The sequence below is a fragment of the Tripterygium wilfordii genome, chromosome 11, assembly GCF_013401445.1.
Source record: "Tripterygium wilfordii isolate XIE 37 chromosome 11, ASM1340144v1, whole genome shotgun sequence".
Classification (NCBI taxonomy): Eukaryota; Viridiplantae; Streptophyta; class Magnoliopsida; order Celastrales; family Celastraceae; genus Tripterygium; species Tripterygium wilfordii.
In genome coordinates this window covers 4,801,904-4,828,543 of record NC_052242.1, presented here as the reverse complement: position 1 = coordinate 4,828,543, position 26,640 = coordinate 4,801,904, and the positions used below count along the sequence as shown (strand labels likewise).

At 38.0% G+C, this 26,640-nt stretch overlaps 3 protein-coding genes across 4 annotated transcripts; all 3 read right to left on the bottom strand.

Annotated features, from left to right (window-relative positions):
• Positions 1–8,817: 8,817 nt before the first annotated feature.
• LOC120009832 lies at positions 8,818–9,499 on the bottom strand. Its single transcript, XM_038860545.1, has one exon. The coding sequence runs from the start codon at positions 9,381–9,383 to the stop codon at positions 8,976–8,978; it is 408 nt and encodes a 135-aa protein (XP_038716473.1). The 5' UTR covers positions 9,384–9,499; the 3' UTR covers positions 8,818–8,975.
• A 437-nt stretch (positions 9,500–9,936) lies between these two features.
• On the bottom strand, positions 9,937–14,292 carry LOC120009904 (E3 ubiquitin-protein ligase RGLG2-like). Of its 2 annotated transcripts, XM_038860634.1 has the most exons (12): positions 14,145–14,292; positions 13,359–13,671; positions 12,970–13,054; positions 12,756–12,896; positions 12,559–12,672; positions 12,370–12,467; positions 12,009–12,088; positions 11,812–11,917; positions 11,541–11,668; positions 11,272–11,458; positions 10,410–10,466; positions 10,164–10,276 (listed from the first exon to the last, which is right to left on the bottom strand). In XM_038860634.1, exons 2-12 carry the CDS (start codon positions 13,608–13,610, stop codon positions 10,196–10,198), a joined length of 1,329 nt encoding a protein of 442 aa, XP_038716562.1. In that variant the 5' UTR covers positions 13,611–13,671; positions 14,145–14,292; the 3' UTR covers positions 10,164–10,195. The 2 variants fall into 2 exon arrangements, with proteins under 2 accessions (XP_038716561.1, XP_038716562.1); XM_038860633.1 differs by lacking the exon at positions 14,145–14,292 and having other exon boundaries at positions 9,937–10,276; positions 13,359–13,610.
• Positions 14,293–19,665: 5,373 nt separating this feature from the next.
• On the bottom strand, positions 19,666–21,934 carry LOC120008657. Its single transcript, XM_038859049.1, has 2 exons — positions 20,801–21,934; positions 19,666–20,723 (listed from the first exon to the last, which is right to left on the bottom strand). The coding sequence occupies exons 1-2, from the start codon at positions 21,932–21,934 to the stop codon at positions 19,737–19,739; spliced, it is 2,121 nt and encodes a 706-aa protein (XP_038714977.1). The 3' UTR covers positions 19,666–19,736.
• Positions 21,935–26,640: the final 4,706 nt, after the last annotated feature.

Genomic DNA, 26,640 nt, shown 5'->3' with positions numbered 1-26,640 from the left:
TATACAAAATCAAGAGAAAGCACCAAAAACAACAAAGAAAACTTAGAGAGAGAAACTAGATCTACACTACTCCTATGGTGGCTTCATGTTGGAGAAGTCAATGAATAATGAGGAAGCCAACCAAATCTTAGGGTTTTCTTCTCTTTTTACAATAGAAAATACCTAACTACCCTTATAAAATCGTTTCCCATTGGTTACATACATGAGTTACCCCAAATGCCCTTGAAATTTCGGTGCAGAAAATTGCAGATTCGCCGTAGGTGTCCGGACGGGTGTCCGGACGCTTCATGCCTCCAACTTTGTGAGCCTCTGTCTCAATTTGTGAAGAAAGTGTCCGGACGGGTACTGTGGGTGTCCGGACGGTAAGTGTCTGGACACCTTGGGAAGTGTCCCGACACCTCACAGCAAAAAGTGCCCAAAAAGTGCTCCAACTTGCCCGAACAAGGTCCGATTCCTACAAAACCAAGGGGAAACATTTGTAAGTGTAAAATTAAGCTAAAATGCAATCAAATACATTAACTAAGTGCTAGAACATCCTAATTAAAGGACATTAGAACCTCAAAATAGAGGTCCAATCAACGAGTGTTATTGAATGGAGAGAAACAAGATAGGAAATTACTTGTATATTTCATAGTTAAGGACAAAGTATATTGCTTTTGTTGTAAGTTATTCAAGCAAGACCAAAACACTTCCCGGTTGACTACGGATGGTTTTAATGATTGGAAACATCTTAGTGAACGACTTAGAGCTCATGAAACTAGTAGTGAACACCTAGTTTGCATGACCAAATGGATGGAATTTGCAAGTGAGGTTGAATAAACTTGAAACAATTGATAAAAGTGTGCAATAACAAATAGATAGGGAGAAGGAGCATTGGAAACAAGTGTTAATACGAATAATAGCCTTCGTGGTCATAAGGAGAAGCTTTATGAAGGGAGAAATGAAAACTTTTTAGGTTTTATTGAGATGCTTGAAGAGTTTAATCCAATCATGCAAGAACATATTCAACGAGTTAAAAATAAATCAATTCACTATTATTATCTTAGTCCAAAAATACAAAATGAGTTTATCCTACTCTTAGCCAATGAAATTAAAAATGCAATTATAGGAAGAGTAAAGAATGCAAAATATTTTTCTGTTATACTTGATTGTACTCTTTATATAAGTCATGAAGAATAAATGTCTTTGATATTGTGATGTGTGGATATTTCAGTCAAACCAATAAAAGTTGAGGAATTTTTTATTCAATTTTTAAAGGTAGATGATACATCGGGGCTAGGGGTTTTTAATGTGCTCAAAGATATTTTAAATACTCTTTATCTTAATGTCGGCAACATGAGAGGGCAAGGATATGATAATGGATCAAATATGAAAGGAAAACACAAAGGTGTTCAAAATAGGTTGCTTATGGAGAATCCTAGAGCATTTTACACACCTTGTGGTTGTCATAGTCTTAATCTTGTACTTTGTGATATGGGCAACTCTTGTGAAAGAGTTAGATCTTTCTTTGGAGTTGTTCAACACATATATTTGTTGTTTGCATCATCTACAAAACGGTGGAATGTTTTGATGTCTTATATTGAAAATTTCACTCTTAAGCCATTTTCACAAACACGTTGGGAAAGTTGTGTTGAGAGTGTTAAAGCAATACGATACCAAACTTTACAAGTTAGAGATGCTTTAATTGACTTGGCTAATACTAGTGAAGATCCAAAGACAGAGAGTGAAGCCCAATCCTTTACAACAAATGAAATTGAGAGTTTTGAGTTTTTAGTTAGTTTGATAATATGACGCAATTTATTATCTGCTGTAAATAGTGTTAGTAAAACCCTTCAAGCTGAAGATATGAATATTAAGATTGCCGTAGAAAAGCTAAGAAAGTGGACTTATCTTATTTTTTGAACAATATAGAGAGTGGATTTGTGGATGCCATGATTGAAGCTAAAAAAGTAGCTAGTTCAATGGAAATTGAACCTATTTTTAAAACAAAACGAATAATTCAAAAAAAGAGATAATTTGATGAAATTAATAATGAAGATTTAATACGTTCAGCTGAGGAATCCTTTAGAGTTGATTACTTTCTATACATAGTGGATAAATCTATTTCTTCTTTTAGAAGTAGGTTTGAACAACTTCAATTATATGGAGAGACTTTTGGGTTTTTGTTTGATTTGAAAAAGTTACAATCCATTGATAATGAAAGTTTGATCTTATATTGCACTAAACTTGAGAATTTTTTGAAGTGTGACACTTTTTATGATATTGATGGAAGAGATTTAGCTTTAGAGTTAAAAGTTTTGTGTAACATTTTACCTAAAGAAATAAAAAAAGCCTATTGAAATACTAAATCATTTGCAAACAATGGATGGTGGTTTTCCAAATGCATGGATTGCGTATAGAATATTGTTAACTATTCCAGTAACAGTAGATGCCGCAGAGAGAAGTTTTTCAAAGTTAAAGTTAATAAAATCATATCTTCGGTCCACAATGTCACAAGAAAGATTAAATGAGTTAGCTATGTTGTCTATTGAAAGTGATTTGGCGGAAAAAGTTGATTATACTAACATTATTCATGATTTTGCATCTCAAAATGCTAGAAGAGTCATATTTAAGTAATATTTTTTAAGAGTTAGACTTTTAAGAACTATATGATAATAACGGGAAAAAAATTAAGGGGCCCCCTTTTTAGAGTTTGCCCAGGGCCCCCGTAAACTCATGTACGCCACTGAACCTACATTCTGGAAGGAGTACCTAGAAGTTATCTAAAAACTTATATACTCTTGTGTTGTATATATTGTTGGAAAATAACGATATTAAATATCATTACGTGAAGTTGAATGAAATATACTTCATTCCAAGACAAATTTTCCACTCATGCATAAATCTCACATACATTGGTGCATAATATGACTAATTCAAAGTTAGTTAAAATCCCCCCACAAAGAATGTGGGTTGTTTATGGTCAATGATTAGTTGAGATAATTCCACAATGTAAGTGGGTGGTTGAGATAGTATATTTGATCGATAATGAGTCCTGAAAATCAGTCCATATTACTGATTTTGTGGACCATTTTGTTGCAATGCTCTACTATAAATAGAGAGCTTAGTTGTGGAGTTGAAACACACCAAAAACATTCTTCTCCTCTTCTTCCTTTGTTCACAAATCTGAGAGTACATTCATTTTCTTGGCTCGAAAGAGCTGTGTGGTATTAAAGTGTCACTTAACTACAGAAAAAGAGCGGTGTATCTTGGGATGTGCTTGCCTGAAAAATGTTGACACCAAATGGCTGGGGCAAATTCACCTTAAGGAGATTTACATTCGCGTACCTCGCTCTCGTCTTCATGTGTTCGGTAACACTATAGTTTGGTTTGTTATTTTTCCTATTGTACTCTCAGATGATCTTTCGTGTCAGTTTGGTTTGTTATTTTTCCTACCCGCATTCTAGAAGAAGGAGTACCTAGAAGTTATCTAAAAACTTCTACACTCTTGTGCTGTATATATTAGTCTAGAAAAGTTTTTATCCTATAGTATAGTAGAATTCTCTAAATAGTGTAGCAAGGATGAAAGTTTATTCTTACCCAAGAATAGTTAGTCAGACTAATGAAACTTGTGGAATATTAGATCAACAATCAAAACACACCAAAATAACGAGGAAAACCCATTAGCGAAAAACCTCGAGTCTATCAAGCGACCAACCTTGAAAACAATCCACTATATGAATAAAGATTACACAGGTTCTAACCAAAGATACCTCAGTACATCAAATATTCAATTTATGTTTTCTCAAGACTTTAGCAAGTACGTCTACTGAACAAACCTTGGCCGCAACCAAAGTATCAACATTGAGAAGAGATTGTTTGGCACACCACCAACAAGGAACACACTCCACCGTGAGCTATCTTACGCCAGTCTTCTTTACCAACTGTCATAACGAAATATGAAACAAAACAATCACTCGAAGCTTTGATAGAATCTGCTTTGTAGTTTTGAGGTTGTGCTTCGGTAGTCCTTTGAGGCTTGGACGGCAAGTATATATATCTACCTAGGAACCCTAATTGCCTAAGACTCCAAATCTCTCATGATTCTAGTTTCCTAAGTGAGATTCAATCACCAACCTAAATAACAGGAGTTTCCTTAACTCGTAATTGAGAAACTTAAAAAGTACAAGTATTCCATAAAAAACAAACCTAGATACAGAATTTCTAAAGACCGATAACTCTAACCTAGTTCATTAAAAGATACAATTACCCATGTTGAGGATAAGACATAAATGTTGAGTTGGAATACTTTTTATGCATGTCATCAGGACCATACCGTACCTACACCAAGATACTTCAAACTATCTAGTAAAGCAAGCTATTCCAAGATACATCGCTGCAAGCAAAGTACTCATTCACATGGATATAGATTCATTTAATTATTGACGATTGAGCGCTCAACTTTTCACTACTCAAAGGGTGCAATAACCCTTACGAAGGATCAACACCAGTGGATGACTGCCACTTGCACATAATCTGGACCATTAATTGCTCCTCCCCAAAATTATAAATAGGGGAGGGTTGTGCCAAACGCACATCACACGCCAGCAGAATCATTAGCATTTCATACGCTCCGATTCGAAGCTTATAAAGGCGGTTCCGACTTCCTTTTATTTAAATTACTTTTACATAAAAATATATTTATAATATATACTTAAATTTCATTTTAATAATAATTTATATTTATTAGATTAAATTTAATGTTAAATTCTATTAACAAATTTATTATTTAAATCATAAAATATAATATTATAAAGTTTAAGATAATACTTTAATTCAATAGCTTTTTGCTAGCATCAGCTTTTAGTTCGTCAAACACTTCATAGCATATTACAAAGTTTTAAGCTCTGTCTTTTTTTCACAGTTTTTCTACTAGCGTTGAAAATCAATCAAACCGCTATAACAAACGGACCCTATAAGAATGAAAAATAAACATAGGTCAAATGAGGCAAATATTTTTCTTTAGAATTCAATATTGGGTAATTTGAGAAGTTCAAAGTGTGTATGAAAAAAATAGGGTGTATTAAGTAGGTGTCTGTAATGAGGCACACCACAAATATTTCTCGACTTTTTTCAATGTTTAACTACTAAAAAAAGATAGATGAGAGTTTTATACCTAACTCCGTTTAGTAGAGTAGTTGAATTGGTTTTCAACGCTAACTTAGAAGTTGTGGAAACAAAAATTATTTTTTACAAAATAATTATTTTTTAAATATAAATTATAACAAAAATGCGGCCCACTTTTGTAAAAAAATATTAAATAATATTAAATATTAAATATAAAAATATCCAATGGACCCCACGAGATTTTTTTTAAAAAAAATAAAAATAACCTCAGCCGTTCAAAAGAAGTGGAGCTTTTGTTTTGCTAGCGGAACCCTTGGCATATAGCCAACGATTCCGCTGACGAATACCATCTTTTTGGTGGAGCTGCGCCTCTGGTGGTCTCGCTTGCAAGACCGCCCCACCAAACAGGTAAGATCAAATGTGGATGTTCTTATCCTCAAAAGTCAAGCGCACCGTTTCATTTGTTACCCCTCTTGTTCGGCTGGTCTAGCATTAGCGGGCCAAAGCCTAATGGAGTGTACCCTTTCACTTTTACATTGACTAATTGATCAATAATCAAATCAATTCTCATGATCAATTTTGACAATTGATGATGAGCCCTTGTTGGAAGTTGACAAAAAGTGGATTTCAAATCTTCAAAACCCACTAACACTTGAAATGGATTAAATGGATTTAAGTGAGTGTATGGGCTTAAGAGAATAATGGGATTAAATATCTTTGACTACAGGCTTCAAAGGAGTTATGTATGAATTAAGTTGATTTGGCCCATAATCTTATTATTATGAAAGTCGGTTGGGCGATAATTTTCAGCCAACCAATTTTTTGAGTATTTTGACAACCATCAATTGACCCATCTCTACATGGATTGGATGAAATTATCGACCCGACTGTGTGGATCAACTGATGGTTGATTCTCAGTTGGCCGGTAATGGGTCGGTTGACCGGTAATAGTCGGTAAAACCAACCCATGGTAAACCTTAAAATAACCATATTTTTCGAATCGAATCAGTTTTTTATTTTTGAAGAAATGGAAGAAGCATGAATAAATATCAAATAGAGAGAGAAAATAGCACATGATTGACTCTAACTCCATCTAACAAAGTTTGATAAAAATCCATAATAATGATAATAAATATATTATCTCATCACAGTTAAAGAAAAACAAATATACAAGATCGATAGAAATAATATAATCACGAAAAAAAAAAGCAAAACATATATGAGAATGTCTCCCATGGTCATCTCAACAACCCCAATATGTAACTCTTATATATATAATATAATATAAAATAATTACCTTGTGTATAAAATAATGAAATGATATTTGGTAAATTTATTTTAGTTCAATGTCTATTTCTTCAAGATTAATTAAAAAGTTAAGCAGTAATGAAAAATTGGGCCTAGACGTTAGGTATTTGGGTTTAAGGGTGTCCGTTCAGTTTTCGGTTCGGTTTTTAATCGAAATTGAAATGTCCGAATTGATTCGGTTATGATATTTCAGAATTCATACCCGGATCATATATGTTTGGATAATCAAACCGAAATTGTAACATCCCGATCTTTAAATTTGTTTTGATTACCTAAATGGATTAATTAAAGCAAACAAGTAAAGGGCTTATTAGGGATAGCTATTATAATGGTGGCAAATGGATAATTGAAGTCGGAAGCACTACATGTCCATAATTTTGGTGTCTATAAGTATCCATAATCTAGGTGGCATGAGGAGAAGCGTGGGGGACCATTTAATACAAAATGGTCTCCCACACTTCTCCTCATGCCACCTAGTTTATGGACACTTATGGATATCAAAATTATGGACATATATCATTTTGGAATTGGAAGTAGTATGGGATTTACGGAAAAACAAAAAGGTGAAATGGATAAAGCAAAGACCACCGCCTCTCCTCTTTGTGTTTATAGCCAGAAGTAAAACAAAAATGGGAAAGAAAAGAATATGACTTTCTTCTCCTTATTTCGGTGATGGACGTGAAACAGAGAGAGATGAGTTGAGTTGGAGAGTTTTGGCAAAGATTCTTCTCAAGAAATTAACCCATATCTACTACAGAAGGTTTAACCCAGGTCAGGGCCACGAATTGTGTATACGTCCGGAAGGAATTTAGTGGAGCTAAGCAAAGTTCGGTTTAATGTGAGTGATACCTAAACTATTATTTTTCACTAGATGAATGTTTCCAATTAAAGTTTATGGCTATTATTGGTATTTAAAGATAATTTTCTTATATGGTAAAGATTTGCTTGAAAACATGGTTTGGAAAAGCTTGAACACTGATGTTTTACGAGTTGGTTTATACTTGGTATTTGAGCATTTTATGGTATGATTTAATATGAAAGTTTTGGCCTATGTGACATTTATATTCAAGTATGGCAATTTATGACGGAGTATGGGTTACAGAGGTCTTTGGGATCGCATTTACTGTACATAAAGCCTTTGGGGCGTGCAGTGAGTATTCATACTGTCTACGCACGTACGACAAGATTTATGAAATTGTATTCGCTCTGGTTTCTGATCCGTCAACCCAGATGCGAAAGATTGATATGAGTTGTCCTTGGTCAAGTTATGGTATTATAAGATTTTGATATATAGTGCATATTGGCATATATGAGATTATGGACATTTCACTACAAGTTTATAGTGATTGGCATTCATGTTTGAAATCATTGAGGCAACGCTTTTACAGATTTCATATTAATTTTAAAATTGTATCTCTCATTGGGCTCTATGAGTTCACGCTTTTATGTTTTATAATATATTTTTAGATGATGATCAAATTGAGGCTTTTATGTGTTTTTGGGAATCAAGGAGCACCGCTTGTATGATTGTCCACACAGAGCCATAGGTTATTATTGGAATATTGGGATATATGTAATATACGTTTAATATTTATTCTGACGTAATGGATTGATGTATGGAAATCCGGGGTAGGTGTTACATTTACTGAAATAACTATAACAACGGTTTGGATCGGTTTCTCGATTGCAGATCGATTACGGACAGCTTATCTGTAACTAGACAAGCTTCTAATTTTGAGTGAAGTCTCGAGTACTTGGATTTTTCCATTCATGTTAGCTACCCATTACCAATTGGACAAGTTAAATGTAAATTTTTCAATTGGAAGAATTAATCTCAGATAAACCAACAGCTGACTGCCTGACTGGGTGTACAATCTTAGGTATAATTATTTTCTTCTTCTTTTTTCCATCATAATTATTTTCTCAATCATCTTCTGTTATGGTGCATATGTGACAAGGAGAGTAAATTTTTTACAATAAAATATCTATATAAATTATTCACTCATTGAATGACTAAAAACCTCTATAGGTTTCTTTAGGGTCCAATTACTGAAAAGTAAACAAAAACAATGTAAAAACACTAAGAAAGAGAGGTATAAAAAGTAATATATTTATTGAGCTATCACATGCCAAAGTCCAAACAAGTGTAAGCCCCACAAACAACATCCACGACTTTATAGCTAAGCCTGCATGTGTCCCAAACAAATGCCTCCTCTCGTGACATTTAACTCCCAACCCCCATCCACCCACATCCCAAATGCACATGATTTATTAGTAATCTGGTGCTTCTATGAAGCCACGTACAGCCTCTACTCAGAATGTGCTTCAACTGGTATTTTGTGGTAAATAGGCCATAAAATTTACCTAGTAACATTGAAGATAAACCCAGGACATCAGAGGGAATAGAGAAATTATGTGGATTTCCACTATCTTATTGAGTATACATAGTTGCAAATCATTCATAGATTCATAGTTACTGAATGAAAGATCATAGTTATTGAAACAAAAAAAAGCCAGATAAGATGATAACTTATGCTGTTTTGTGAGATAAGGCTCTCCATTTAATCCACTCTTGTTGAAGGCAAAGCAACCCTTGAAGGCAAGCTACCAATACTGAGCTCATAGTTCTGGATGCACTTCTTCAATGATGAAGGATTAACCTGCACAAACATATAGTTGCCAGCAAAAAGATCCCCAAAATGAGCCTGACTCTCCTTCAATCTCTTCACCACCTTACCACATGACACAGAGACCACCCTCACTTTCTTGGTCAAGAACCTCCTCAGGCTTGGAATATTGATCCTCATAAATCTCCTCCTTTTGTTCTTCACCCTCCCCAAGGACCTGAACCTGCAAAAGCTTCTAGATGTCCTCACGATGTTGATTCTGCTCCCTCTAATTTTTTCATCGTCATCATCAAACCCACCTTGATCTTTTCTTAGTCTCTGGTAACCCAATTTGGTGGACATTTTTGTGGATGAAGTGAAGACTGAAGAGATCTGGAATTGCTATTGCCTTTGGCTTCTCTTTCTATGTAATCTTAGGAGTTTATAGGAAGTGTTGATGGGAGTGAATGTAGGAGGTTGGGTTTGATTGACTAACAGAGTAACAGATGGGTATGGTGGTGCATTAATTGTTCTTGTTCACATTCTATCTAACTTTCTATGTCCATCGCTCTCGGTGTTGCTTTGTCAGTTTGAGCCTCCTTATCCATTATTTTGTACTCTACTAGACATTTAGTGAATTTACTAGCCACAATAATTGGTTGTGAATTGTGATAATCTCCTCTATGAAGTGTCAACTTTGGTGACACCCTTTCTAAAGTGTCAAGCTTGGTGACACTGGACGAACTTCCGAATGAACTTCCGAATAGGTTCAATGCTCCCCCCACACATCTCCAAAGAAAGAGGTGAAGTGCAAAATATAATAGGTTAAACCACGCAGAAGCATATTGAGGCCCACATGAATGAGTTGGCCGCGTTTTGCTGGCAAGAACGTTTAACAAACCATTTGCGCAACAACTCAAAACATCTAATTCTGAAGCCAATATATACAAAACTTGAAGTCCAACAACCATTTATCTATATTACCATTGTTGTGCTGAGAAGGAACAATTGAAGAGACATCTTCTAAAATACTCAAAAAAAGAATAAAAGAACCACCAACTAGAAAATCTACACAGGAGATGACCACATCTCTGCATCTCCACCATTGTAACAACGAATTACAAATAACTTTGGGGCACCAGAGAAAAAATTCATGCATAAGGTGGTGACGGGGCTTAGTAAAGTTTTATTCTAATCTGTATAGCACTTCGACAGATCGGACATGACTCAAGGTCTTCTGCACATTCACAACACGTCTGGCACAAAGAAGGAAGAAAAATTAATAAACCGCGCAAAAAAGATATTTTTCGGAACAAGTTCAGTAATTGAGCAATGCATCTCTCTCCTTGAGTGTGTGCGTCTGTGTATAAGAGAGGGAGGTAATCCTACCTGATGCCCACAACCAAAGGCCATATCCTTGGAGTTCGTAAGGCAAATAGGGCAATCCTGTCCAAAACCAGACAACATGTAAGTCTCGAATATTGGATTCTCGATAGTACTGTTAATATAGACTTTGAATCAGACTAACAATGACAGCACTAAGCTTGCATGCTAAAAGAAATGCATTTAGCCACAAAGACACGAGGAAGAAATTAAGTCAATGAAATAAAGATCACTTCTGGTAAATGTCATAGGAAACAAGTGTTGTGCGATATCAATGGAAATGCACGAAGCAACAACCACTCAAATAGGCAGGGTCAAGCATTCAATCCATAATTCCATAGCAGAAGAGTATAATGTTACTTCAATATACACACAGCACACATTTCATTATCTTTAAAGCATGGCTAGGCTGGCAGTCACTTGAATTGGTTCATTTCGGTAGCACCACCAAAACTATTTATGAATGATCACTTCCATCAAAGAAAATGAAGAATTATAGAAGCAGCACACTATAAAGCCACTTCATCATGATTTGGTAAAATCATATGACTCAAAAGAAAAAGACTTAAAACCTCAAAATTTAGACCTACATAACGTGTGAAACGAAGAGTAAACCCCAACGAATAATATGCAGTCACATTGTCAACTCAAAGACTCAAACACAGCACGTAAAATCCACATGAGAGACTTTTTTTCACATTGCAAAAGAAAATTTACATGACACAAAAACCAAACCATACTTTAAAAGCACAAGTTATAACTTGAAAACTTTAGTTTGTATTAAAAACAAATGAAATTTGAAAATTATGAACAAGGTGAATCTCCTATGCTGAAAATCTTGACACATTTATTCTCAAAAGGTTGATACCTGGCTATCATAAGTTGAAGCCATAGCAGGTGGCGCTGAGCTTGCAGGCCGACTGTCTTCTTGATAAGGTGGCACACTAGGCTTAACAAAACTCGTAGAATAAGAAGGTTTTGAGCTGCTGAAAGATGCTTCGCCATATACAGGTGGAGGGAGAGAAATCCTCTCAGAAACATTTCTGTTCTGCCTACTACTCAGGCATTAACAGGACAATGAAATCAGATAGGCAACAAAATCCTTTATAAATAGCTAAAAAGGGAAGGATTCATTACCCCAGGATATTGTGCTCTATTGTTGCCTTGTACTGTGAAGGAATTTCCATCAAAGCAGCAAGGGCAAACTCAGTCTCCTTCCGCAATTGGTTCATATTCTTAGACATAATTTCCGTAAAATTCACGAACTATACAAGAAACAAGAAAAAACAATTAGCAAAAAAAACCTTGCCATTTGCCATTGAAAGATTTCCAGGAACATTATAGAAAACTGTGAGATGGTAACAGATAAAGAGAAAGGTATGTCAATGCGCTGACCAATCAAACTTACTTGGAAATTATCAAAGTCTCGAGCAGGGATATTATCATCAAATTCCTTCATCATGTCCCAGGGCCCATCTCCAACCCCAACTAATATAATTGAGAGCGGAAGCTTGCTATAACAAAAAACTTGCATAAGAACATAAGAAAGATAACAAAAAACAGGATAAACAACAACAGGAGACGATTAGGTATTGCCATATTCACCTTGCTTGTACAATAGCATCAACGGTCCTTTTCTCTTGCGGGCTCAGCTGGCCACGCTCGGTATCTACACTCCTTGTCACCTGAGACAAATTCAGTTGGAAAAGATTAAACCCAGCAAAAGTATAGGTTTACATGTAGTCCATTGATAGCTCATAGCAGACAAAAAAAAACATATTTCCAAATTTCAGTATTGATAATTAGATTTAAATCAGTGATTTAGTTCAGTGTTTTTCATCTGTTGGATAGATAATTTTTACTTTGGAAAAGCTCATTGCAAAACAAGGAGGTCAACCTTCTTACTGTAACTAATTAATAACATCACAAGATAAATTAGATTTTCACAATGATAAAGACAAATTACCTGTCCATCCGCAATAATCAATAGTACATGGTATTGACCAGCACTCTTTTCAACAATAGTCATGGCCATTTCAATGATAGGAGCAAAAGATGTTGGTCCTGCCAGAACGAAATAAGCATAAGCTACAAATAAAATTGCCTAGATGCAGTACAACTTAAACGGACACGACAAAGGTGGGAAAATTCAAACCTGCAAGTCGCAGATGAGGCACTATTTCCCGGTAACGACTCAAGACTTCTTCAAATCCATGACAAAATCTATCATCTGGATAGAAACTGAAGACATCTTGATCATGTGTTGAAGCTGGCAATACATTCAAGTAATGCTAAGTCCCAGAGCGTTCAAACAAATTAATATTTATGAAAAATTAAGGCTTCAAAACATACCATCTCCAAATCCATAACAGGGGATCAAGTTATCCTCATCAAAAGCAGCCAAGGTTTTCCCAATGATCGATATTGCTTGCTGATAGGGATTTAAGAAATCTCCAATTTGATGCAAGCTTCGTTTATTGAATGACTTTGCACCTATTCACCAGTTCAAATTCAGAATTGTCCACTTCCAAATCACATATTCCATGCATTGAAGATCAAGGTGTACCTGTCCATTCATTGCTCTTTGTGAAGTCAATTCCTACAATTAGATTTGAAGACTCGAGACCAGCACGTGCGAGAGCCTCAGTTACCTGCAATAAGAAAATGGTAAGCTTGAATCAAAAAATATCCGCAGTGCATGGACTCGCAGCTTAAACCAATAGCACAATTTAAGGCTTTGTGGACACCACTAAACATATTAACCATAAAGAAACAAAACTGTTCAGGGATCCATCAAAATATTTGTGGAAGAATTTCCAGATCATCAGCAGCACAAGAGGTGGTCACAAAACAATGACCATCAGCACAAGAAGTGGTCACAAAACACCATTTCAGCAAACAAATCATCCAGATAAAAATATCCTATTTAGTCAAAGCCATCAAAGTTAAGCTTACCTCTTCTAAGGAGTTGTAACTATCTGCAATCTTTGAATACCTCCTCTCCAGCGTCCTTGTATTAGCACCATAGTCTTGAGGTGGGGGATATTGCTGGGGTAAGTAGTCTTGAGGTGGGGGATGTTGCTGGGGTGCATAACCTGAACTTTCTTGACCATAATAGGGTGTTTGCGGATAATCCCATGAAGATGAGCTTGAACGAATTGATGAAGTCTGCCTCCAACTCTTTTCCTTTGAACTTCCACCACCCATCAACCAGAATCCAATTATAAATAACAAATCTTCAATCCTGAAAAGAAAATCCTCTCCTCACCTTCACACGAAAAAAAAAAAAAATCAGATGCTCTTTTTTCTTGATTCCTGAAAAAAATCACACAAAATGAAACAAAAACCTATAGAAGCAAATCCTCCCTAAAAAGCCTCAAAAAAGAAAAAAGGGGAAGGTTAGAAATAGCCAAGAAACTTCAAATTTACAGAGACTCCTACAAGTAACCGACTCAAAAACGCAGACTTTGCGGGTTAAGTTATTCTTCTAGACTACTTTACACCAGATACAATTTATCAGTCATCAAAGACTCAAGTTTGGCAGATATTGAATCATAAATGTGAAAATGGCAGACGACCAATGACGACCAATGCCAAAATCAACACGTAACCTTAACTGGGTCTTTCAATAAACATATTTAAAATTTTAAAAAAAATACACATTATTCAAGATCTGAAAGTCATTTTCGAACGAAACAGAAAACCCTAGATTTAGATTAAATTGAAAGAAGAAATGGGTACCTTCACAGTTCGGAGTACGAGGCGGATCTGAAACTTCAAGATTCTTTCTTCTTATTTTCTAAAGAACTTTTCGATAAAGCTATTGAATAGTCAAAGCAGTTGCTTTTTAACTTCTAGGTTTAGGCAATCATAGATGTTCCAAGTGGCTTGTTCGGTGGTTGCTTTTGGTATCAAGTAATCAAGTATCAACAGCTGCAACTGTTGCTGTTAATTGGATTGGATGGGATATTTGGAGATTCTTCAGATTGGATAATGACCCCCGAAGGCCGAAACACAAGGACAGGAATACAACGTTTTTTTTTCCCGGTCGGTGGCCATAACACGAGAGAAATCAACTTCGGATGTTTCGTTGACCTTTTCTTTATGGACTACGTTTGATTAACTTTTTTATGGTTGAATTTCTTTCCTTATAGAACAAAATTTCCCACCCCTTCACAAAAACCACGAAATATGAATGCTTAGTGAGTTTTTAAGCTAAGTCAAAAGGAGAAACAAGACATTAAGGTCTACCCAAAAGAGAGATCCATGTCTTGGCAATGGGCCACGCTTCAATCCTTAATGAAGGAATGAATGATTGAATCTTTGCTTTTGATTTTTCCCATAAAAATTGTTAGTGTGTTTGACTTTTAAAAAAATTAATAGTGTGTGAAACTGCTTTGAAATGAATAAGTTGACAATTCAAGTTCCTTAACACGTTACAATTTATCATTTAGTTTTTTTTTTTTAAAATGATGGAACCCGTAGTGACCATCATTTGACTTTGCACTGAGTAAATCATCGGGTCTACGTAATAACTCAAACCACTCCATGATGGGCTATCATCTAGTTATATGAGAAAAATAGAATGATTCAAAGTTTCAAACATAGAGAGTTGCACAATTTTTTTATAAGAATAAATGACTAAAATTATATTTAAAAATTTCAACAATTGAAAAATAGAATGATTCAAATATTTAGAGGTAGAATTTTTCGGTGTTGTTAGTTACAGTCGTCTAATTGATTTTCCTGATCGCAGTAGTGGATGTAGGTGCCAAAAATGGTATGGCCCCACCTGGTCCCACATCGACAAGATGAGCTGGATTGTCTAGGCCCCCCAGGTTAACTATCGCAGTTAGGCCCGAAACTAAAAGCCAATCTTTGGGTCCATATACAATCTTTACATTACTTGCTACGTAATATAAACAGTATTCTGACACCACTACTGTCATATTCTCTGATACTTATCTACAGGATCTTTATAGCTTTATAGACTGGTCACTTTATTATGATCCTTCCTTAGCATGATGGAACTAGGTGTCAAAGCATCCGCAGGTGTTGGCGACCCAGTACAGTCACCAGAACATAGTAATGGCGACACCATCTATAAGCGCCATTACTCGGACTACATCACTCATAAAGCAGTTCTTGTCAGTCTAATCTACAGCCGATATTTACAGGTGTGACTGGCTCACATCCTTAGGTATGGCTTTCCTTCATATACGTATCTATTCATTAAATACCGCCTACAAAACTTCCATACTATCATCGACACCTGTCTTAATTATGACATATTGTTACTTTACCGCTTACCCTGACACAACCGGGATAGTGGACTTCTTGTACACTTCCTTCGTACAATTTGGTCCAATAGTATACCTGGAATGGACACACAATTCCCGAGGTCGATCCTCGTTCTCTATAAAGACCCCTCTATTTTCATATGAGGGGAGAGAACATTTTTCAAAACAAACTAGACAACACAACAGAAACACTTTCTACCAATTCCAGAGAAAACCTATTCAGACAAAACACCTAAGACTATAGCTGGTCTTCCATCTCCGACAAGTACTAACTTGATCGTCGGAGCCTCCACGACCGGCACCCCCCAAGCCGGTTAAGGAGCTTTCACGGTTTGCCTTGTTGTGAAGCTTGCAGGATCCAAGGCTGCAAACGGACCCCACAGGAAGAAAGATTGACCTTTCAACTATTGTAGAAATCGGCTCCTACAATTTGGCGCGCCAGATAGGGGGGCATTTTGCAAGTATTTGGCCGAAAAGATTTCACGGCAACTTCCCGTTATGGCTGATACCAGTGAGGTCACTAACAGCCAGCTGTTGCAACTCATGCAAGCCATGAGAGAAGACATGTCGAAGAATAAACAGCAAACGGATGCGCGGTTAGAATCAATGTCGGTCGATAACGCAGCACTCCGCGAAGAGGTTTCGCAGCTGAGAAGCCAAACTACTTCCCAAGGCCATGATCCCACTTCAGTCCGAATTCCACCTTTTCCTCGCCTTGAACAAACACCACCTCCTAGAGACCCTTTGCCTTATCCTTTGAGTGCCCAGTTTGTTCCCGGGAGTACCCCCGGGGGATATGATACTTCTACTTCACGGGGTAAGGGACCTGCGACAGAAGAAATTCAGCAAAATGTTGACAGGGATGCCCCTGTAGATTTGACCGGTTCTCCAAGAAGTAGACTCCCACAGCCACCACGTTTTCCTGCTGCACCTTTCGCGGGACCCACTATCGCTTCAGTCGCCCAAGCTGCGATGGCCAAGCAGATCATCGAACTGCGGGGAGATATAGATAAATTGACTAAAGCACCTCCTGCTTTGGCCAAAATTAATGCCAATTGCTATACGGGATCACCGTTTGTGGACAGTATATACCAAACGGATCTGCCGCACAGGTTCAGCGTCCCGAGCATGAAGTTATATAACGGGACTGATGACCCCGAGGATCACGTGGCTCACTACAAGTTAAAGATGGGCGCTATCGCCATACCGTACGGCATGCACGAGACGTGCATGTGTAAAGGTTTCGGATCGACTCTTACCGGTCCGGCTCTGCGTTGGTACATCAACTTACCCAACGGCAGTATTGCTTCTTTCGAGAAGCTAATCGAGACGTTCATGGTGCAATTCTCGAGCAGTCGGAAGATTCATAAGTGCTCTGATGATTTATACCGACTGCCCCAACGTGTGGGAGAATCTCTCCGTGACTTCCTGTCAAGATTCAACACGGAGAAAGTATCTATACCCTATTGTGACCCAGGAACAACTATTCAAGCGCTCCGGAGTTGTTTACTCCCAGATGGGGAGTTTTATGAAGAACTCACGAAATGTGATGTTAGGAGTTATGAAGAAGCTCTGATGAAAGCTACCGTATTTGTTCGCTGGGAGGAGGATGCGAGGAGAAAGCTAAAGGTGCTTGGGCTGATGAATTACCTGGAGTGTTGTGGTCTTACAGGACAACTTCACGAACGCCTACGGGGGAAACTCCTTTCTCTCTTGCATTTGGGTCTGAGGCCGTTATACCAGTTGAAGCTGGACTCCCATCTGCTAGGTTTCAGTGGTCTAATGAACAAAGGAATTGGCAGGAGTTGAATGATCAGCTGGATACTATTGATGAACTCAGAGATCAGGCGCTAACAAGAACAGCTGCGTACCATGACAAAGTCTCAAAGTACTTCAACCAAAATGTTCGAACTCGAGCATTTCGAGAGGGAGATTATGTGCTCAGGAGAGTCTTTGAGAATACCAGAGAGCTAAACGCTGGGAAGCTGGGTCCGAACTGGGAAGGCCCATATTTGATCGACAGGGTACTAGGAAACGGCGCCTACAGACTACACAGGGAAAATGGAGAAGCGATCTTGCATCCTTGGAACGCCGTTCATCTAAAGTTGTACCATTTCTAAACACGCATGATTTTTTGTCTTTATATCGCTATAATTGTAGTTTAAATATTTCCTTTAGTATCTTTGTATATTTAAATTTCTGTAGTTCATTATATGTGTTATTATGTGAACTAATTTAAGCTTCGGAGTGTCGATGGGAGTCCCATCGACTACCTTTGATCGTTCTTTTGAGCGCAGGGATTGTAAGGCCCGAAAAACTAAGGACAGTCGTTTGTTCGAATGCCACGGCATGGGGACGCCATCGTACCAGATAAGTTTTCATGCTTTCTTAAATTTTACTGTTTGTACAAGTTTTACTGTTTTTACGAGTTTTACTACTTCAAGTTTTGCAGCGTACTATATTTGCAAAATATTTGAGGCATTAGAGAAAGAAATACTGATTTTATATATAAAAAAAAGAGAGAAAAAAGAAAAACATACATATAAAACATATGGTCTTTACGACCAAATGTTTAAGCTTTCGTTCATTTTATTTCTCGCTTCCTTAATCAAAACAGAAAGGTTAAGGAGCGAGTCTTGGAGCTTGGCTATGTTCTGCTCCATAGCTTGCGATTCCGCAAGCTCTTCCAGTTGGAGCATGGCACAGCCAACGGTTTGCAGAGCTTTGGTAAGATCTGTGATCTGCTCCTCTTGGTCCTCCATCTCTATTCTCATCTCTTTCATGCCCTTCTCCATCTCGTTCATCGCCTCCTTTAGGTCGACGATATACTGTGCAGGGTTTCGGCAATCAGGAGGAAGGAACGAACTTACGTCCCTATTGTCGTCAGAGTCAGAAGGAGAGTTTACAGAGCTCTGAGAAGCAGCCATTTTTTGTAAAGACTGGGTGTAGTTATCTGGTCTGTAGGATAATTCCATTGCCAAAAGAGAATTAGCTTTTATATAGTTGCGAACCTTACCTTTTCATCTTCTTGAGAACACCCGAAATTAATTCTGCAATTAATTCTTTGTGCTAGCCCAAGAGTCAAGATAAACTTTACAACCGCAAAAATCTACACGAACATTTAAGATAGGAAAAGAAGTCTAAACGTATTTAAAATTCTAAAATCTCTAAATTCAGTTAATCTTAAAAAAACCATAAGAGGTACTTAAAACTGTATTTGTTATAGTCAAAAAGGTATTAAATGACCACCTAGATTATCCCAATCAGCGCATGTCATAAAAACGCATTTATTACTGGGGGACAAAGGTTCATTCAGTATTAACAATGTAGAAACATTGACTACGTATAAATTACCGACGCCAAGACGTAACGTCGCCAAAGCAGCACCAAGACTTTCTGCGTTTCCTGACCAGAACAATGATACAAGGCACGGCTGATCAGACTCACCGTCAGTACTAGGCAACCCATATGAGCTTAGCCGAAACTGACAGTGTAGCCTGATCATCGGTACCAATATCACCAACTCATCTTCAACCTTTGCTCATCGAGTTGTTCTATCCTCCTTATATAGAACGCAATATTCTCACGGATTGAATTCTCTATCAAGTCCACCAATGGTGTTCTGAGACACGTGTTGATTTTTGTAAATTTTTGCCTGCCACTTGGCATACCTATTCAGTTCTTGGAGTTTGTTCAGTCAAGATTTTGTTACTCTGTTCGGAGATTCACCCTGCCATATTCTCTCCAGATGGAAATAATTGAGGCCACGCGTCCCACCTGGTTAGTTCTAGTTTCTTTACACGTCATTATTCGCAGTTTCAATTGAACTTTTAGAGTTACGTTCTAACAGTCCAACTTAAACTGGGGGACAGAGTAAGGCTATCGACTCTAAATTGCTACCAAGAGTAAGGTTATTTATTGTAGATTGCTATGATAGGGCATTTAAACTAAAAGGAAATTGGAAATACTAAAAAAAAAAAAAAAAAAAAAAAAAAAAAAAAAAAAAAAAACCAAAATTCAAAACCAAACAAGTTCAAATAGTCTCTGTTGTCGCTTCAATCTCAATGGCCTCCGACGTAATGGGAGGATTCGCACGTGGGATATCCTCATCTGCATTTTCAGGCTCAGAAGTTGAAGTTTCAATCCTAGGAGTCGGAGGAACTTCAGATGGAGCATCTTCTGTGACAGTGCCAGGTATTGGCGATTCACGGGCCTCAATGGGCAGTTGTTCAACAGTGGGGATATCACTCTCTGGAGGCGCCAGGTCTTTTTCGATGTTAGGTTCTCCAATTGCTTCTTCATTCACAACCCATCTTTTATTAGGCTGGTAGTTTTCAAGTACTACCACAGCCTTCTTGAGCATCAAGTCCACATCCCATTTCGGATGCTCATTCTTTTTGTACTGGGTTAGCAATCTGAACCTCTCTGCAGCTTGACCGACACCTCCCATGGCCCCTATCTTGATAAGGTAGTTTTCCTCCATTTTCTTGGCCATTTCAACCTTTTCTGCTGTCTTCATTGTCTGCGCTGCCAACGCTTTGTTTAACAGGTCTTTCTCTCTGGAAACATCACCAAGTTGGTCAGCCAGGTGGTGTACCTGGAATTCCAGTGTGTTCACTTTGGCCTCGGCACTCTCCAGTTGTTTGGTGACTCCTTCCCAGCAATCCTTGAAGTACTGAGCATCTCTGATTGCTTGGTCGATCCTTGACTCGAATTGAGTGGCTTTATATGCATCGTCATGTATTTTCTTTTCCAATGCACTCAATGATTCAGTTGATTGCAGGAGCTGCTCATCTGCTTCTTTCAATTTCTCTTCCAATCTTGAGATTTGAGCAGACATTTGAGTATTCTTGTTCTTCTCCCCAATCAGTTGATGCTCTGAATCTTTTTGTGCAGACGTGACATTGGCCAAGTTGTCTTCCAGCCCCTTTACCATGCCTTCTAGTCTCTCCTTTTCAGTCCTCTCTTTGCTCAAACTGCCAATGGCATTCTCTCCAGACCTGAGTACTCCTTGGAGTGCCTGTTAAGAACACAACAAAGGTGGTATTAGTCGTGTAAACTAATGACGATATATTGATATGCTCCTGAAACACTTACAGTAAAGCAATGAGCCACTGAGTAGTTGAACTGACTAGGAAGAGGCATAGCATCTAATTTTTTGGCGTCCTCAGGGAAGACCATTTTCCTAATCCCAACGGGCGGAAGTACGGGAGCAGAAGAGACGGTCAAAGATTTGGGAATCCATATTGATATTTCTTCCATTTCACTTCCCGTGACGTTCAACCTTAGCCTAGGCTGAATATTCTCCCCACCTTGGGCAGTGTCCTCCACTTCTTGGTTACCCGCTGTCGCCAACTCAGTCCTAGATCCGCTTGCCATAGCTTCACTCCTGGCAACTTCTGATACCGCGTTTGCATCAACGTAGCTGTCAGTTGTGGGGTCAAATTCTCCACGATTCTCGGTAGCTCGTGTCTCCACTGGTTCAGCAGTCTCTACCCTGGCTGTCCTAATGCTTGGTAACCTCCTAGTTAAAGGCATCGTGTCCCTTTCACTGTTGTCTGAATCATCATCCAGAACAATGGCAGCCGACGCACTCGCAGTGGTACTGATAAGACCACCTCCCCTGCCTCTGGGTCCCGAGGCAATGGCGTCGTGAAGGAGTTTTCTGGGCATTTCCGTCCCATCGCTGACGTTAGCAGTCGCCTTTTCAGTTGCTTTCTTCCCGCTGCCCCCAGTGCTTTTCGATTTTCCTTTACCAGGAGGATCTTCTCTCTGTTTCATCCTTCTTTCAGGTATTTCCTCGGTTGATTTTCGTTTCTCTCCCGCTTTCTTGGCTTTGGACGTTTCTGCAGCACGCATAGCTGCCTCGAAACCTCCACCCACCGTTTCCTGGCTCTGCTGATTTCTTTCAGCATCCTGCATCAGAGCTTCATACAGGTCGTCTGCATCAGTTATATCAGCAAACACGTTCTCAAACATTTCGTCACCTGCACATATGATAAAGTAAGACGAATATCTTGAGCATGTTTGTTTGTTCGTTTGGACAGTTGAAATGTACTTACTTATGTATCTCCAAAGAGATGTTTTCTCCAATTTACGTGCTGTTAGAATGTTTTTTCTGGATCTTTTACATGCCCCAAGGTTGTAAAACTCTTCCACTCTTTGAAGCACTTCGGGGCCGCTTTTCCACTTGCTTAGCAAATTCTTTGATGCTGCAAAGAAACGGTGCATAAGATTCAGTAACAAGCATCAACAGATAAAGAAGGAACGGAACTTACTATTTCCTTCAACCCAGTTTAAAGGCAGATCCCTATGAAGACCATATACCAAGGCGCCCCTAGCAAAGATATATCTATCTTTCCAGTCAACAATATGGTCGTTGGAGACGGTGTCAAGAATTAGTTCCTCCCTGTTTCTCCGACGAACCAGGCAATACCTTCCTGGACCACTTTCTTTGGCGTAATAAACCACCGCCAATTCGTTGATCCCGAATTCGAGGTTTTCTAGTTCAGCCAAGCACTGAATGCTCAACAAAATTCTGAGGCTGTTAGGCATCCATTGACTTGGGCATATTTGCCAAATCCTACAAGCATCGGCAAGCAACCTTGGTATGGGGAATCTCAATCCTATGCTGAAGGACAATAGGTAAAACGGCGTCCATCCAGGAACTTGAAAATCGACTCCCTCTGTGTCAGCTCCAGGTCTTATCTCAATGGATGAATGGATTCTATATTTCTTTCGGTAGAAGTCCATATCACTTGCTGCCAAAGTCGATTTAGGGTTTAACCCTTTCGGTATTAACGGCCCTTCAATGTGGCCATTCCTCTCTGATCTTTCTCCTTCGTTAACTGGTGCGCTGGTTCCGGCTCTATCGCCACCAGGTCCCTGACTCCCCGACCCAGACCATGAGTAGTTTACACTGGTTTCTTGTTCATCTCTGTTTTGGTCGGTGGGAGTTCTACCGCTGCCGGATACTCTTTCATCCTCCGATTCTTGATCATGAGGTCGCATCATTCTATTAAATACAAACTCAAGGCACGAGAGTGAGAATTACCTTCAATTAGTACGGTACGAGCGTCAATTGATGCCTTCCTTTCTTCCGTCTTCAGCAAATCTGAGCAATTTCTGTAAATTTCGGTTGAAAGTTTTTTCTGAAAAACTAAGAGCACGATCTTTGAGTTTTAGTTTTGTACGATTGTCCATAATACCCTTGTGTTCATCATGGTGCACGCTTACCGAAACGTGCTCTCCAAGGAACGATGGCGGTAGCAATTCAAAATTTCAATGTGCACGTCAGACGCATTAAATGCTTATCGCGTTACGATTGACACGTGTCACGACCTCTATCTGCAATATTTTGATCTTAGCATAATGGCATTCATACAGTATTACTGTCACTATAAATACTGTTCATATATCTGATATCCTTTGGGTTTATTGCAAATGGCAGTCGCAGAATAATAGTTTCAGTCTTTTCACTTTCCGTTTACATAGGCTCTTGTACTACACTGAGTAAAACTCATACTTACAAAGTCGCCATCAAGTGTTCTTTTTACAGGTGTTAGTCATCGCTTCTGAACACAAATCGGTTACATCGAATGGCTAGCATGCTAGCGCCAATTCAGGCCACAGCAATAGCTTCACCTCAGTCATCATGCTAGCGCCAATGCAGGCCACAGCTATGACTCCAAATTAGCTTCTACGCTAACGCCCACGCTGGCTATGTACAATCTCAAACAAACGAGGTTGTATACCTTGACACCCTCAAACAAACGAGGGTGTCCCCTATACAGCTTCGAACAAAGAAGTTGTATTTCACCAGCATCAGTGAATAACATTATACTGGGTTACACACGCCTTTTCACGACATACTCCATCAGGATCTTCACAGAAACCAGCATCTTGGGTCGCCTTTGCTATACATTTCATCTTCAGTTATACTCATCCCTCTGTTTCTTGTTCATTGCAGGAAATTCATTACGCAAACTCTCCAAGATGAATTTGTTTTCATGCTTAGAGAGTGGGGGACAATTGTAGGTGCCAAAAATGGTATGGCCCCACCTGGTCCCACATCGACAAGATGAGCTGGATTGTCTAGGCCCCCCAGGTTAACTATCGCAGTTAGGCCCGAAACTAAAAGCCAATCTTTGGGTCCATATACAATCTTTACATTACTTGCTACGTAATATAAACAGTATTCTGACACCACTACTATCATATTCTCTGATACTTATCTACAGGATCTTTATAGCTTTATAGACTGGTCACTTTATTATGATCCTTCCTTAGCATGATGGAACTAGGTGTCAAAGCATCCGCAGGTGTTGGCGACCCAGTACAGTCGCCAGAACATAGTAATGGCGACACCATCTATAAGCGCCATTACTCGGACTACATCACTCATAAAGCAGTTCTTGTCAGTCTAATCTACAGCCGATATTTACAGGTGTGACTGGCTCACATCCTTAGGTATGGCTTTCCTTCATATACGTATCTATTCATTAAATACCGCCTACAAAACTTCCATACTATCATCGACACCTGTCTTAATTATGACATATTGTTACTTTACCGCTTACCCTGACACAACCGGGATAGTGGACTTCTTGTACACTTCCTTCGTACAATTTGGTCCAATAGTATACCTGGAATGGACACACAATTCCCGAGGTCGATCCTCGTTCTCTATAAAGACCCCTCTATTTTCATATGAGGGGAGAGAACATTTTTCAAAACAAACTAGACAACACAACAGAAACACTTTCTACCAATTCCAGAGAAAACCTATTCAGACAAAACACCTAAGACTATAGCTGGTCTTCCATCTCCGACAAGTACTAACTTGATCGTCGGAGCCTCCACGACCGGCACCCCCCAAGCCGGTTAAGGAGCTTTCACGGTTTGCCTTGTTGTGAAGCTTGCAGGATCCAAGGCTGCAAACGGACCCCACAGGAAGAAAGATTGACCTTTCAACTATTGTAGAAATCGGCTCCTACAGTGGAGTATTTTATTTTGGTTGTACGTTTTTCGAATGTATTGTGATTGCAGTCATCAAGTATTAGTGAAACTGGGGAGAAATGAGAATTTCCATTGATCTGGGTTTGATTCACATGTTATTGGAACTTCGTTTTCATTATTTATGGACTAGCTTGGTTTTATGATGATGCTTGCTTTAGCTGTTCAATCCATTTTTGCAGCTATTTGGCCTATAATCAATTCAATGATATATACTCAACAAGATTGATAATCAATTCAATAACATAAATCAATAATCTGAATCATCATGGTTAGGCTACATCGTAGCCTTAGCAAAAAGAGTTTAGTTCATGCTAAACTTGATACAATCCAACATATTTAGAGATCCCATAAGAAAATAACAAAAAAGAGTGAACTAAAGGAGAGAAAAAGAAAAACTAGTTGAAGATGAGTTTCAATCCAATCTTCTCTTCTTCTCCCAAGATCTCTCATCCTTCACAAGCTCTTTGGTCTCTCAAAAGCGGCTGTTGTTCAAGTCTATTCTAATTTTTGTCCCAAAAGCCCTTTTTATATTAGCTGCAAATTAGGTTAAAAACATGGGTCAGCCACATCACCGCTCGAGCACCAGCTTGAGCGACCTTCAATTCAATGGACATTTTAGCTTGAGCACCCTCTCAAGCAGTTTACATACTCCAGCTCAATCGTTGGCTTGAGCGGCCGAAATCTACATTGCTAGTTTCCTAGTTTCTTGATCCCAAAAATGCCCAAATATCAGTGATTTTCTCCAAAACCAGCTATAAAGCTTGATGCACTGCAAAACACAATATACGGACATGAAATGTACCAAGTTTCATCAAAAACTCAACAAAAACCTAACTTAGAAATGCATAAAATTAGGGGTGTGCATCGGTCGGTCGGTTCGGTTATCGACATGTTTTTAACCTAACCAAATTTTTTCGGTTAATTTCATCCATTTAATCGAACCAATATTTTTTAGAGGGTTAACCATCGGTTCGGTTAACCTAAAATTTCGGTTTGGATTTCGGTCGGTTCGATTAATTCCAAATATTTTGGGCCAAAGTCATGTTACTAATTTAGCATATAATATGATTTATAATGTTAGAGTTTAGGATTTATAATTTTAGGGTTTAAATTTATAACTATATTATAGTTAATAGGGTTTAGGGTTTACATTCATAAGGTTTTGTAGGGTTTAGGGTTCCCATTTAAAAAAAAAAACAAAAGGTTTAAGGTTTTATAGTGTTAAGAGTTTAGGGTTTATATTATTAGAGTATAATTTTATAGGTTTAGTGTTTTATTGGTTAAGGTTTAAGTTTATAACACGACTATAGTTATATAGTTAATAGGGTTTACATTCATAAGGTTTTATAGGGTTTAGGGTTCCCATTTAAAAAAAAAAACAAAAGGTTTAAGGTTTTATAGTGTTAGAGTTTAGGGTTTATATTATTAGAGTATAATTTTATAGATTTAGTGATTTATCGGTTAGGGTTTAAGTTTATAACATGACTATAGTTATATAGTTAGTAGGGTTTAGGGTTTACATTCACAAGGTTTTATATGGTTTAGGGTTCCCATTTTAAAAAAATAAAAGGTTTAATGTTTTATAGTGTTAGAGTTTAGGGTTTATATTATTAGAGTATAGTTTTACAGGTTTAGTGTTTTATTAGTTAGGGTTTAAGTTTATAATATGACTATAGTTATATAGTTAATAGGGTTTAGGGTTTACATTCATAAGGTTTTATAGGGTTTAGGGTTCCCATTTAAAAAAAAAAACAAAAGGTTTAAGGTTTTATATTGTTGGGACCTTTAACCATAGAATTTAGGGTTTAATGGTTTTTATAGTATTTGTTTTGTCATATTATTAATTTCATTATCATATTTAATCTTGATAAATATAAATATATAATATATTGAAGGTGTTACATTACATGGTAAGTGAC

Bases quoted from the DNA above. Each gene is read 5' to 3' on its own strand.
- LOC120009832 (XM_038860545.1), bottom strand. From the start codon at position 9,383: ATGTCCACCAAATTGGGTTACCAGAGACTAAGAAAAGATCAAGGTGGG.
- LOC120008657 (XM_038859049.1), bottom strand. From the start codon at position 21,934: ATGCACCGTTTCTTTGCAGCATCAAAGAATTTGCTAAGCAAGTGGAAA. The intron at 20,724-20,800 runs GTAAGTGTTTCA...TGTTCTTAACAG, and splicing joins CAGTGGCTCATTGCTTTACT to GCACTCCAAGGAGTACTCAG.
- LOC120009904 (XM_038860634.1), bottom strand. From the start codon at position 13,610: ATGGGTGGTGGAAGTTCAAAGGAAAAGAGTTGGAGGCAGACTTCATCA. The intron at 11,918-12,008 runs GTGAATATGGCA...TTTTTGTTATAG, and splicing joins GATGCTATTGTACAAGCAAG to CAAGCTTCCGCTCTCAATTA. The intron at 10,467-11,271 runs GTATCAACCTTT...GGTTTTGGACAG, and splicing joins CTTCAACTTATGATAGCCAG to GATTGCCCTATTTGCCTTAC.